At 41.5% G+C, this 13,721-nt stretch overlaps 1 protein-coding gene across 1 annotated transcript in view; it reads right to left on the minus strand.

The window, feature by feature from the left end:
- The window catches only part of INO80 (INO80 complex subunit), a 122,955-nt gene that overhangs the window by 45,781 nt on the left and 63,453 nt on the right, over positions 1–13,721 (minus strand). Inside the window, exon 23 of the mRNA XM_011956676.1 lies at positions 4,002–4,142. Coding sequence (XP_011812066.1) covers positions 4,002–4,142 — 141 coding nt within the window. The remainder of the gene's footprint in view (positions 1–4,001; positions 4,143–13,721) is intronic.

Consider the following 13,721-nt stretch of genomic DNA (forward strand, 5'->3'; position numbering starts at 1 on the left):
TTTTTTAAAAAAGCAGAACTTATATTGGAATTATACATAAAGCCTCTGTGCTCATATTCTCGAGATGAAAAGCCAAAAGCCAGAATCTCAGCATGAAAGAACAGACACACAAGAAGAATGGTTTTTCTGCCTGGGATTCATTTCTAGGCACTCTTATAGTTTAAAAACAAAACAACTTTTTCCACTTATAAACTTTCATCTGTTTTTCAGTTTACATTTTGATGATACCCTTCCAGGTCCAGGATTGAATGCTGAGAGGTTTACAAGATACTGTTCTTAGTGAAATATTTTTCCATGTTTTTTTTTTTTTTTTTGAGACGGAGTCTTGCTCTGTCGCCCAGGCTGGAGTGCAGTGGCCGGATCTCAGCTCACTGCAAGCTCCGCTTCCTGGGTTTACGCCATTCTCCTGCCTCAGCCTCCTGAGTAGCTGGGACTACAGGCGCCCGCCACCTCGCCCGGCTAGTTTTTTTTGTATTTTTTAGTAGAGACGGGGTTTCACGGTGTTAGCCAGGATGGTCTCGATCTCCTGACCTTGTGATCCGCACATCTCGGCCTCCCAAAGTGCTGGGATTACAGGCTTGAGCCACCGCGCCCGGCCTTTTCCATGTTTTGACAGGCTTCTTTGGCCAGGAGCCCGGGATCAAGATATTAATATATGCAGAATCATACAATGTCATGTTGTAAGTATGTAAGCAATGTACTTATGAGGTCCAAATGAGGGCAAAAATGTACAATCTACTGAGAATAAATCCTGCTTTCTAAGTCAGCTGTATTCCAGACAGCCTCCCCCTATTCTGCTAACCCCAAGTGACCTTCTGATTTGATCAGAAGAAGGGGAGATGAAGCATGACGTACCATTCTTCCCTCCCCACAAAAAATGCATACTCCCTCTCGTCCTACAGGAGCTAACCCCTTTCTTGCTTCATTAACTTCTGAAACTACAGTACCTTCAGGGGCTGCCTCCTTAAGCATTCAGCGCGTCCTTCCTGAGGACATGTATGTTCCTGCTCTAGGTGAAGGAAGCGTAACTGCTCCAAGCGCTGCAGTATTTTGGTAAGAATTCCTAGGGCCTTAATTTATTAACCCGGCAGAATTAATGCCTCAGCTAATGATAAAACAACTCCTATAATTCCTTCCATAGTGGCATAGTTCTTCCTGAACTGACCCTGAAGTTTTCATAGCATGTGTCAGAGAAATTAATTTGCCTAATTCAAGGCCAGGGTTGGCTTCAAAGGACATCAGTTTCTCTCCCCCCAATACAGATAGGTTAGAAGTCAATATACGATAATTAGGGTATCTCATGACATTTTGCCTTATTCACTGATTTGAATCCCTAGGACTGATCTGAAAGGTAAAAGTTGTATATCTGTGTATGAAATATTCAGAGATACCTAAACTCTTCTTCCTGTCTTCCTAATCATGGTATAATTACTCCCATTTTCAGGTTTAGCCATGTAAAGAAACTCTACAAACATGGGAGGGGCCAAGTGGGAAAGGAGCAGCCTTTCAGCCAAACGATAAAAGCTTTCTCCTGCTCCCTGCTTGCCAACACATGTTCACAGTAATTAAGAGTTTTCCTCAAGCTACATTTACTTATCTTGAGAGAAACAGCAGTAGCAGGCATGGTAGCTGGGATTTCTGGCTCCTCTAAAAGCAATACTGAAGTAGTAGAGATGGGACATGCATGTGTGAGAGAGTGGGGCTGTTCTTGAGAGTGGTGGGCTCTAGATATTTGGGGAGATCCAACTGCTAACAAATGAAGAACTTTCAGGTCAACAAATAAATACAATTACAGGCCAAGATAGTTCATCTTTATTGGCTCCTTACACACTGGGAACAGGCTGGGCGCAGTGGCTCAGGCCTGTAATCCTAGCACTTTGGGAGGCTTAGGCAGGGGGATCACAAGAGGTAAGGAGTTTGAGCTCAGCCTGGCCAACAAGGTGAAACCCTATCTCTACTAAAAGTACAAAAATTAGCTGGGTGTGATGGCATGCGCCTGTAATTCCAGCTACCTGGGGGGCTGAGGCACGAGAATTGCTTGAACCTGGGAGGCGAAGGCTGCATTCAACCAAAATTGTGTCACTGCACTCCAGCCAGGGTGACAGAGCAAGGCTCCATCTCAAAAAACAAACAAAAAACCAACAACCAAAAAACAAAAAACAAAACACTGGGAACAGGAGAAGTTAAAAAAGACTTGATGTGCCTCTCTCAGAAATCTAAACTTCCTCTTATTAGGTCTCTTAGTATATACACCTATCATACTAAGAGAACAAGACCAACCACACAACCATGAAAAGACTGAAGACTGCCTTCTATGGAAGCACTTGGCTTTAAATGCTTCCTAGAAAAAGTGCATTTCCCTGCATCAACTTAAGCTTCTAAGACCAAGAATACTTTGGAAGAACATGTTGAGTATGTACAAAATCCAAATACTTTCTGGATAACCAGTATAAACCAAACAAAGTTGATACTGACAAGGGTTATTAAACTCATATAGCACAGGAGCAGCAGAGAGAAATCTAGGCAGGCAGGAGTCAACAGGATTCATCATCTTTCTAGCAGTCCCCTGGCAGATTCTGTCTTTTGATAAACTAAATAAAGAATGCAAGCTGATAAAAAATAATGGTAGAAAAATATTAACAAGGAAGACAGAAAAGGCTCCTTCTTCTTTGAATAGAACTGTGAAAACACGCCGGGCACGGTGGCTCACACCTGTGATCCCAGCACTTTGGGAGGTTGAGGCAGGCAGATCACTTGAAGTCAGGAGTTCAAGAACAGCCTGGGTGACATGACAAAACCTCTTCTTTACAAAAGATTTAAAAAGTAGCCAGGAGTGGTGGTGTGCACCTGTAGTCCCAGCTACTTGGGAGGCTGAGGTGGGAGGATCACTTGAGCCCAGGAGGTTGAGGTTGCAATGAGCTGAAATCATGCCACTGCACTCCAGGCTGGGTGACACAGTGTGACCCTGCCTCAAAAACATTAAAAAAAAAAAAAAAACTGTAAAAACAGTACACTTGTTAAGATGAGTGGATAAACAAGAGAAAAACATAGAAGGGTAAGAAATGTCAACCTCTTAGAGCTTCCTGGCTAACTGAAAGTTGCCTCTTGGAGCAAAAAGAAACGAACTGGGAAGACAGAAATTCATTCTTGGCTCTAACCACAGAACCTGGCCACAGTTGGATTATTTCCCTTCTTCGTAGATCTTTCGTCTGGCTCTCATCAACAGGGATAAAAAAGAGGATGGAAGATGTAGGCAAAGTAAACAACCCCAGTGTGCCAATTAAAGCCTTTGCAGCAATGCTTGTCAGCAATGGTAAGGGTGCTCTATTTTCATAAACAGTGTATTAGGAAGGATGCAGACAAGTGCTCAAAGTTGAAACCACAATAGAAACTAACCCTAATCTGCAAATAACAGTGGACAAAAGGTGAATAGCAAAGAAGATACAACAGTCACTTTTCAGATGGAACAGACATGTGAATGATAGTCCAAGCGAGGCTGTTTCGGAAAGCAAGAAAACACAACAGTGAGAAGGTTCTTGATGCTGGAGTGTTATGTTTCCTTTTGTTATTTGGAGACTGTGCTGAGGTGATATGACCGAATCAAATCTCCCCCCATCCTTACCAATCTGACCCCCTCCCATGAAAACCCTCAAAAACCTCAACACAGGTGACAAATGGCTCCCTCGCCCCTGACCCTGCTGTTGGGTGATATATATTCTACCTGACAGATGGCTTATTCCCACCATAGTTTAGAGCCCCTGACTAAATAAAAAGAAGCTATCTACCATAAACTACTCTTAAATTAACAAATGAAGGTGAGTATAAGTGTTGTCTGGGGAAAGCCAGAACCACAAATGCCCACATTTTAAAATACTAGAATTTATATGTTTCTTACAGTCCAAATAGTTTAAAACAATTCTGTTTAAGAAATAAATCCCTTAAAAATTGGTTTATTTCTCCTATTATCATCTATTTAATCTCTTCCCTCCTGGAGCACTTACTCGTGGACTGGCCACACACAAAAAAGATGGCAGCTCAGTGAGCAGGCAGCGACGCAGAGAGGAGGTAGCTGATCTCCGCTGATGGACGACCTGGTCTGAGTAGCCACTCACTGCTTTACAGTGGCTGCTGAAAACAAGAGACTGCAAAATAAAAATGCAAATGAATGCCAATTATAATTATGTTTAATGTAAGCAAAATGAAAAAAAAGTCACATATTAAACATCTAACTTTAAGAGCTTTCTTCCCTGAAATACTATTAATTCTAATAAACAACCACTAATTAGACCCAAGTATATAATACAGTTGAAGCCTACGTTAATTTCAAAATGTGGTTTTATTCATACACCTTAAACAACTGTCATTTGTAAGTCTACCTTCTTCTGGAAGAGATTTTTGTTAATCAAAAACAGGCACAGCAAAACTTCATTAGACAAAACACTTGTATGGGAATGTCAGGGGAAGTTTGGTTCATCTGTTGTACTGTGGATGCAAACTCATGTCTTGTGTTGAAAACAATGATGACCAACACAATTTCCTTCTAAATTTTTCTTTGAGACAGTCTTGCTCTGTCACTCAGGCTGGAACACAGTGGCATGATCTCAGCTCACCGCAACCTCCACCTCCCAGGTTCAAGCTATTCTCAAGCCTCAGCCTCCCAAGTAGCTGGGACTACAGGCATTCATCACCACACTAGGCAAATTTTTGCATTTTTGGTATAGATGGGGTTTCACCATGTTGGCCAGGCTGGTCTTGAACCCCTGATCTCAGGTGATCTGCCCGCCTCGGCCTCCCAAAGTGCTGGGATTATAGGCATGAGCCACTGCATCTGGCAATTTCCTTCTAAATTTTTCTTTAAGGCAGTTTAGCATCATTTGTTTTCTTATTAATTTATTCAGAGTAATCAATACAAGTGGTCAATAACAGGAAATCATATCTCTTTAGTGCCTCTGACAACCATTTAAAATATACTTATTGTTAACTTAGGTTGCTCTATCAAAAATGTATTTTAGGCCAGGATCCCCTTTAGGTGGGTCACCTGAGGTCAGGGGTTTGAGACTAGCCTGGCCAACATGGTGAAACCCTGTCTCTACTAAAAATACAGAAATTAGCCAGCGTGGTGGCAGGTGCCTGTAATCCCAGCTACTCAGGAGGCTGAGGCAGGAGAATTGTTTGAACCCAGGAGGCGGAGGCTGCAGTGAGCCAAGATCATGCCATTGCACTCCAGCTGGGTGAAAGAGTGAAATCCCATCTCAAAAAAAAAAGGATTTTAACAGACTTCATAACTCGTGTTAAAGCGTCAGGTTACAGCTAGTCACATGAAATGTTCACATACAAATAAGTCCTCAGTGGGACATGGTGTTCTATATCAGAGGTGCAGATGTTCCTTCTTTAGTATGTTATACATTTTATCTTTGGATCTGCATTCTTATTTGTTTTACTGATATCTCAGTAAGGCAGGTTGATGACCAAAATAACCATGTAGATGAAGATAACATACAAGGCAGTCTAATTTATACATTGTTATAAGGTCAAGAATACAAATTGCAAGATCAGAACAGCAAACTGGATCCTCCGTAAAAGAACAGTTATAATACCAGTACCAAATCACTCTGAGGACAATATGTTCAGCTCATATCCTGCTCTTCCACTTATACAGCTTTATTTTCCACAGGGCTTAAATCTCTGTAAGGAAATGGGTTCTTAAGGCTCACAGTTTGAAAGGAGTGATCTCAAGTTGTCTAGGACGACATATGCATTGTTACCTGTTTCCATGAACCAATCAGCATCTTCTAAATAACTGTCACAAACAATTTGAAGACTATAGCTATTTTCCAGGATAGCTTGGCTGTCTTTAGGTGGTTTCTAACTACAGACTACAGAAGTGTTTACAACATTTGATATACTGCTAGGCCCATGTAGCTATGATATGTTTGGCCTTTTCTCTAAATGTTGAGGTCCCTGTCGTTACCCACAGAAGAATTTTAACCTTCTGACAGTCTTTCAATAACATCTATGTTCCCATCTTGATTTTGGGTAGCATCTCCATTGAAGTTCATTATCTCTCTACATGGTTATGCCTATTATCACCTGAATGTCTAACATGAGGAACATTACAAAGATTAGTAGGCTAGGTGTCAGACTGTTCTTCTAATATTGAATAACTAGGAGGAAAAAGGTAAAAAGATGTAGCCATGTTTTTTGTTTGTTTCCTGAAAGTGACATCAGCAATAGCCCATCTTGCTTCCTCACTAGGTTGGAGAGATGACAAGTCTAGCAACTTCTGCTCATCATGGCCAGCTAAGTAGTAGTCCAGGGCTGCCAGTTGGGACATCCACTGTCAATCAGACCATTCCTGGGCAGATGGCTGAGGTAGCAGCAGTAGCTGACCTAAAGACTTCTGAATTCTTACTAACTTCTACAGACCAGCAACTAAATAATGTCTGTCAGGGATCACATGAATTCATCTTCATTTTGAGTACTCTAAAATGGCAAAATTCAACAGAAACCTGTTTCTTACTTTGTTCCAATAATATAAAGGTAGAAAATAAAAGAATGAACATTTCCTCCAATTATCTTCTCTTCAGCACTGTAGTTATTAGTAAGAAAAGAATACAACTCACCACAGGGAGTTCTTTTAACAAAGCACATTATTTGTTATTACCTTTCTGGAAAAAGTCTGACTAGCAACATTCTATTCCCAAGGGTGGTCATTCCCAAATTAGAACACATTCATTTACTTTTATTTTTGGGACAGAGTCTCTCTCTGTCAACCAGGCTGGAATGCAGTGGCACGATCTTGGCTCACTGCAACCTCCACCTTCCCAGGTTCAAGCGATCTCCTACCTCAGCCTCCTGAGTAGCTGGGCCTACAGGTGTGCGCCACCACGCCTTTAATTTTTGTATTCTTAGTAGCGATGGGGTTTCGCCATGTTGGCCAGGCTGGTCTCAAACTCCTGGCCACAAGTGATCCCCTCTCCTCAGCCTCCCAAAGTGCTGGGATTATAGGCATGAGCCACCATGCCTGGCCAACATTCACTTATTTTATTTCATTTTTTTTGGAGACTGAGTCTCGCTCTATAGCCCACGATGGAGTACAGTGGTGTGATCTCGTCTCCTGCAACCTCCGCATCCATGGTTCAAGTAATTCTCCTGCCTCAGCCTCCTGAGTCGCTGGGATTACAGGTGTGTGCCACAACGCCTGGCTAATTTTTGTATTTTTAGTAGAGACGGGGTTTCCCCATATTGGCCAGGATGGTCTCAAACTCCTGACCTCATGATCTGTCCACCTTGGCCTCTCAAAGTGCTGGAATTACAGGCATGAGCCACTGCACCCAGCTCATTCACTTATTTTTTATGAGCTGGGTTAAAATAGTATTCTCTTTGAAGTTGCTAAGTCAAGGTGATGTATAGCTTTCTGATTCCAGGTTTTAAAAAATAATAACTATGTTCAAAATGCTCAACATATAGCCTCAGCTTTAGAGAAAACCTGACTACCCCTAGAATGTTTTACTCAATATATACTTTTCTAGATTCTTTTCTCTTAACATTAGTTCCATCAAATCTGATTTAGTATATGTGAACCTTGGTACCACCACACTATCCAATTTCCCTTCACGTAGCAACATGAACTGCTAGACATTGCTAGATAATGAAAAATGTATGCCTGACATGGAAGAATACGAAGAATACCTTAAGCAATATTGTGGATAGAAAAGAAAGTTTGTTCATTACTTCTTTAATCTAACTTAGCCATGAAAGAAAGAAGAAAAGACATAGAGAAGGGAAGAGGGAGAAAGAAAGAAGGAAAGGAGAGGAAGGAAAAGAGAGAGGGAAGGAGGGAGGGAAGGAGAGAGGGAGGGGAGGAAGGGGAAGGAAGGAAGGGGAAGGAAGGAGGGAAGGAGGGAGGGAGGGAGGGAGGGAGAATGCCATACTATGGGGAATCTGACTTGGTTTTCGCGTGGTCACAGCTTTTGCTATTCTTTTGTCCCTTTCTGATGCTCTTGAATGTCTCATTACCCTGGAAGCACTGGCAGCTGTGTGCGTCTTGCCGCCAGGACTATAATATGCACACAGTAGTGAAGTTAGGCTTTTCTAAAGACTCTTTTCGCACCATACAAAAGTCTCAAGTGAAAATAAGTAGGCCAGGATGACAGGCTCCGCAGCTGCATACTCCTTGCCACAGCACAGAAAACACATAGATGTTTTTCCCTCAGACCTAGACTTACTAATTTAATCAAAGGCCATGCTTTGTGCTACATGTTTTGTTTAAAATTAAAAATGCTTATGTTAAAAATTTAGGTCTCCATTACTCAAAATTAGCTTTCTACGTCTTTTCTTAAAGAACATGTCAAATTTAGATATAGAGGAAAAAGTTTCACTTTAAATGAAATAGTACAGTGTCGATAAATCAGCTCTTAGATTACACTGATTCTACTTTCATGGATATTTTAAGCATCCAAACAAAAAGGGGGAAAATTAACGCAGACAAACACAATAGTTTCCCAGAGTTTTCCATAAGGGGGATTTGCAGCACTTACGATTTTAGGAGATGATGATAGATACAGATATTATAGCTGAAAATTAACATTTAGTGGAAGAGTTTTTGAAAACTTCCTGTTTGGGTGAATCTTCATCAATAGCCTGTCAAAAAAACTCTAAGGATTTAATACAGAACAGTGTTTAAAACTTCAACACATGCCACTCTTTTCAAAACAACTCTATATTTAGAACCTTTGTGTATTTTAAATTGCAAAATCTGAAATGTCCCCAATTTTTATAAGTCGCTTGACTCACTAGAGCTGTAGAGTATATAAAACGTTCAACCGGGCGTGGTGGCTCATGCCTGTCATCCTAGCACTCGGGCAGCCGAGGAGGGCGGATCACGAGGTCAGGAGTTTGAGACCAGCCTGGCCAACATAATGAAACTCCGTCTCTACTAAAAATACAAAAATTAGCCGGGTGTGGTGGCATGTGTCTATAGTTCCAGTTACTCAGGAGGCTGAGGCGGAAGAATCACTTGAACCCGGGAGGCGGAGGTTGCAGTGAGCTGAGATCATGCCATTGCACTCCAGCCTGGGTGACAGAGACTCTGTCTCAAAAAAAAAAAATGTTCAACACATACTATGCATAAGTAGACCATTACCATGACAACAGTTTCAATGAGACAGACAGGAGACAGAATCAATACTGGTACTGTACTCTGTGTCTGCCAACCATCATTTTTAATTTTTAACATGACATTTAATTGGAATAGACTCAAATCTGTTCTGCCCCAAGAAAGATAACTAAATGGTATATTTATGACAGCCTCTCTTTTTTGTCTTTATTCTTCTAAGCAAAGTAAGATTTTCTTTTCTACCTCTGCTGCCTGAATCAGATTTTTTTTGAGACACGATCTCATTACCCAGGCTGGGGTGCAGTAGTATGATCATAGCTCACTGTAATCTCAAATTCCTGGACTCAAGTGATCCTCCCACCTCAGCCTCTTTGAGTAGAGAGAATGAGACACTGTCTCAAAACAAACAAACAAACAAAATCACACTCTTTATCTACTGCAAAACAGTGTAAGAAAATAACTCTGGCCAGAGGTACCACAGTGCAGGGAAGGTGTGTGAAAGTTTTGACCCAAATCTATTCCTTCTTGAAATTTTTAACAGCAAAGCAGGGTAGAACACAAGAAAATTAAGTAGAATACGGGGAGCCATGCTAGTTTTTGTTCTACAAACATAAGGAAGTATCTGAAAAGCATTCACATCAATTAAGAGATTTTTTTAAAAACCCAAAACTTTACCCAAAACATCCCTAAGTATCAATTGATCTGTGTCCGTAGCCTAGTTCTTAGTTTCTTGATATTTATGTATCATCCTGAAGCTAATAATACAAAAATGGTACTTCTTTGGATTCTGTAACAAAAAAATTCATATTTTGTCTTCACCGTAGGGTGGGTGAGAGTAAGGGTTTTAGAGGCACATTATGCGGTTGGGGGAGGTGGGGAGAGGAGAGTTTCTCGCTGTTTGGATTCATTCTTTTCCCTGGGGAGTAAGAGAAGAAGGGGAGGACTGGGTTAGACTGCTGAATATGGCTCAGGTAGTATGTGACCTCACACAGCTTAGTAAGACCAATATGACAACATGTAGCTAAGTGAACACTCATCTGTCTCCACAGAGGAGAAAAACAAAGCCTTTACCTTGATCTGATGACAGGAAGCTGTATTTAGGAGACAGGCTACAGGAACAGTATCTCTCTTTAAAAAACAAATAAAGGCATAGAAGGAAATAGAATGAAAAATTGTCTGCCTTAAGAGACAAAGCTGAAAATGGGGAAATTAATTCAAAACTAGCGTGTTAGCTCCAAAGGAGCTTTAGTCTAAAATATTATTTGAATTTCATAAGAGAAAGAATGATGAGACCCCTTCCAACTTTTACATTTCCCCATGTCTCTTCTCAGGTCTGTTGGCTGAAGAATAACCCCAAACTTTTTAAGACTGATCTGGAACATGGAATTTGGGCTCAACTTGAATATTCTTCCATTAAAACCTTGAAACATAATTTGTCTTCATTGGAGAACGGCTTCTCTTCTGCATTATGTTTCCAAATAATTAAAGTTACACAATCAGAACTAATGTGGCAAATTAAATGAAAATAGAGTTTGCACACTGGGGCTTATCATGGGGAGGAGGGGAGGGGGGAGGGATTGCATTGGGGAGTTATACCTGATATAAATGATGAATTGATGGGTGCTGACGAGTTGATGGGTGCAGCACACCAACATGGCACAAGTATACATATGTAACAAAGCTGCACGTTATGCACATGTACCCTAGAACTTAAAGTATAATAAAAAAAAAAAAAACAAAAAAGAGTTTGCAACGAAAAGAAAAAAAAAAATGCTCACAAGGAGTCAGAGTTTATGAGTAAAGAATCCCTGCTGAAAATGAAACCTCGTTATTATACTATAGTTACTATTTTTCCCAGCTAACATTTGCTGTGAAGAAACAACACCGGTAACAGAGCACAAAGAGAGAGTCCAAAATCCTTTCTAGTTGAAAAACTGGTTGAGAACTAGTACTACAGTCGGAACCCATCTACAGTCTAAGCCAGAATCTCAGAACAGGAAATCCAAAACAAATTTCATAATGAAATATCTGATATAATGGGATTAGCCTGGAAATAAGGGGCTGTAGTAGTTTTATATGGCCATAAATTCCTTGGCCAGGTGCGATGGCTCACACCTAATCCCAGCACTCTGGGAGGCTGAGGCAGGGGAATCCCTTGAGACCAAAATCCAAAAATTAGTTGGGTGTGGTGGCATGTGCCTGTAGTCCCAGCTACTTGAGAGGCTGAGGTGGGAGGATTGCTCGAGCCCTGAAGGTGGAGATTGTAGTGAGCCATGACTATACCACCACACTCTTTCCTGGGTGACAAAGCAAGACTACATCTCTTTAAAAAAAAAAAAAAAAAAAAAGGCCAGGCACGGTGGCTCACGCCTGTAATCTCAACATTTTGAGAGGCCGAGGCAGGTGGATCACGAGGTCAGGAGCTAAGACCATCCTGATTAACATGATGAAACCCCGTCTCTACTAAAAATACAAAAAATAAGATGGGCATGGTGGCGGGCACCTGTAGTCCTAGCTACTCAGGAGGCCGAGGCAGGTGGATCACGAGGTCAGGAGCTAAGACCATCCTGATTAACATGATGAAACCCTGTCTCTACTAAAAATACAAAAAATAAGATGGGCATGGTGGCGGGCACCTGTAGTCCTAGCTACTCAGGAGGCTGAGGCGGGAGAATGGCATGAACCCGGGAGGCGGAGGTTGCAGCGAGCCGAGATCGCACCACGGTGCCATCCAGCCTGGCAACAGAGTGCAACTCTCTCTCTCAAAAAAAAAAAAAAGAACCACCTAGCTAAGCAGCTCCAAAGCTCCCAGCCAACAGAAACAGTGTGCGATATCAAGTGTTTATTGTTTTAATCTCTAGGTTTTAAGATAATATGTTATATAAGTACTATTACAGGGACTAAAATCCATAGTTGAGCTCATTAGCAACCTCTATTACAAGTTTCTATAGATTCACTTCTCTCTGGTGTTCCTTACTACCCAAGGAATGTCACCTCTAGTTCTCAGATCAAATGCAGGGCAAAAATAACTAAGTGCAATAAGATCAATGAATGATCAGATTACCTATCCTGCCCACTTTCCCTAAACCCCTAGGAGAAGTTAGTGCTCTTCACAAAATTCTATTTAAAACATTAAGAGTAAAATTGTACTTGTAATTTTAGGCTAGAAGACATTCCCTCAGATTAATACATACCATGTTCCAAAGATTAGTACCAATGCACCAATATTGGTATTAATATTAATATTGGTTCATTAACATAATGTGCCATTATTCACTAGGTCATTCAGCAAACACTTATTTAACCTTAAAAGTGTCCAAAATAAACAGACCACAAAGGCAAGATGAATTATATAAAATGTCCAAACATTTAAATTGATTTTAACCAGGCATGGTGGCTCATGACTGTAATCCCAGAACTTTGGAAGGCTGAGGCAGGCAGGTTACTTTAGGTCAGGAGTTTGAGATCAGTCTAGCCCACATGGCAAAACCCCACCTCTCTACTAAAAATACAAAAATTAGCCAGGTGTGGTGGCAGGAGCCTGTAATCCCAGCTACTAGGGAGGGTGAGGCAAGAGAATCGCTCGAACCTGGGAGGTGGAGGTTGCAGTGAGCCGAGGTCACTCTGCTGCACTCCAGCCTGGGTGACAGAGCAAGACTGTCTCAACAAAAAAAAAAAAACTAAAAATAGATTGATTTCTCCCTTGAAGAAAAAAGAACAAAAAAGAGAGAGAAAGAGAACCACTTAATAGGACTTTTTTTTTTTAATGTTAAGCTTAAGGCCGGGAATGGTGGCTCAAGCCTATAATCCCAGCACTCTGGGAAGCTCAGGCGGGCGAAACTGCCTGAGGTCAGGAGTTTGAGACCAGCCTGGCTAACATGGTGAAACCCCATCTCTACTAAAAATACAAAAATTAGCGGGGCGTGGTGGCACATGTCTGTAGTCTCAACTACTTGGGAGGCTGAGGCAGGAGAATAGTTTGAACCCAGGAGGCAGAGGTTGCAGTGAGCCAATATTGTGCCACCGCATTCCAGCCTGGGCAACGGAGCAAGACTCCATCTCAAAAAATAAAATAAAATAAAATAAAATAATGTTAAGCTTAGTGTTAGTTGTTCTGGACATTGTAAAACACTCTTTGTGGCAGAGAAGTATCTTTCTGTTAATCATACAGCCTGCCAGTATTCACAAGTTTTTCATCCTATTAAAAAGTATAGTTGGGCCGGGTGCAGTGGCTCAAGCCTGTAATCCCAGTACTTTGCAAGGCCGAGGCGAGAGGATCACTCGAGACCAGGAGTTAGAGACCAGCCTGGCCCACACGGCGAAACCCCACTTCTACTAAAAATACAAAAAATAGCCCGGAGTGGTGGCGCACGCCTGCAGTCCCAGCTACTCGGGAGGCTGAGGCAGGAGAATCACTTGAACCTGGGAGGCAGAGGATGCAGTAAGCCAAGGTTATGCCACTGTACGCTAGCCTGGGTGACAGAGTAAGACTCTGTCTCAAAAAAAAAGTATAGTTAACCTACTTATGCACCCCCACAAAACGTCTCTGTTGCACGTTCAATTGCCCTCTTTACTGTCTTCCTCTTCCCTTTTTTTTTTTTTT

This window comes from Colobus angolensis, unplaced genomic scaffold (assembly GCF_000951035.1).
Source record: "Colobus angolensis palliatus isolate OR3802 unplaced genomic scaffold, Cang.pa_1.0 Scaffold420, whole genome shotgun sequence".
In the NCBI taxonomy this organism is placed as follows: domain Eukaryota; kingdom Metazoa; phylum Chordata; class Mammalia; order Primates; family Cercopithecidae; genus Colobus; species Colobus angolensis.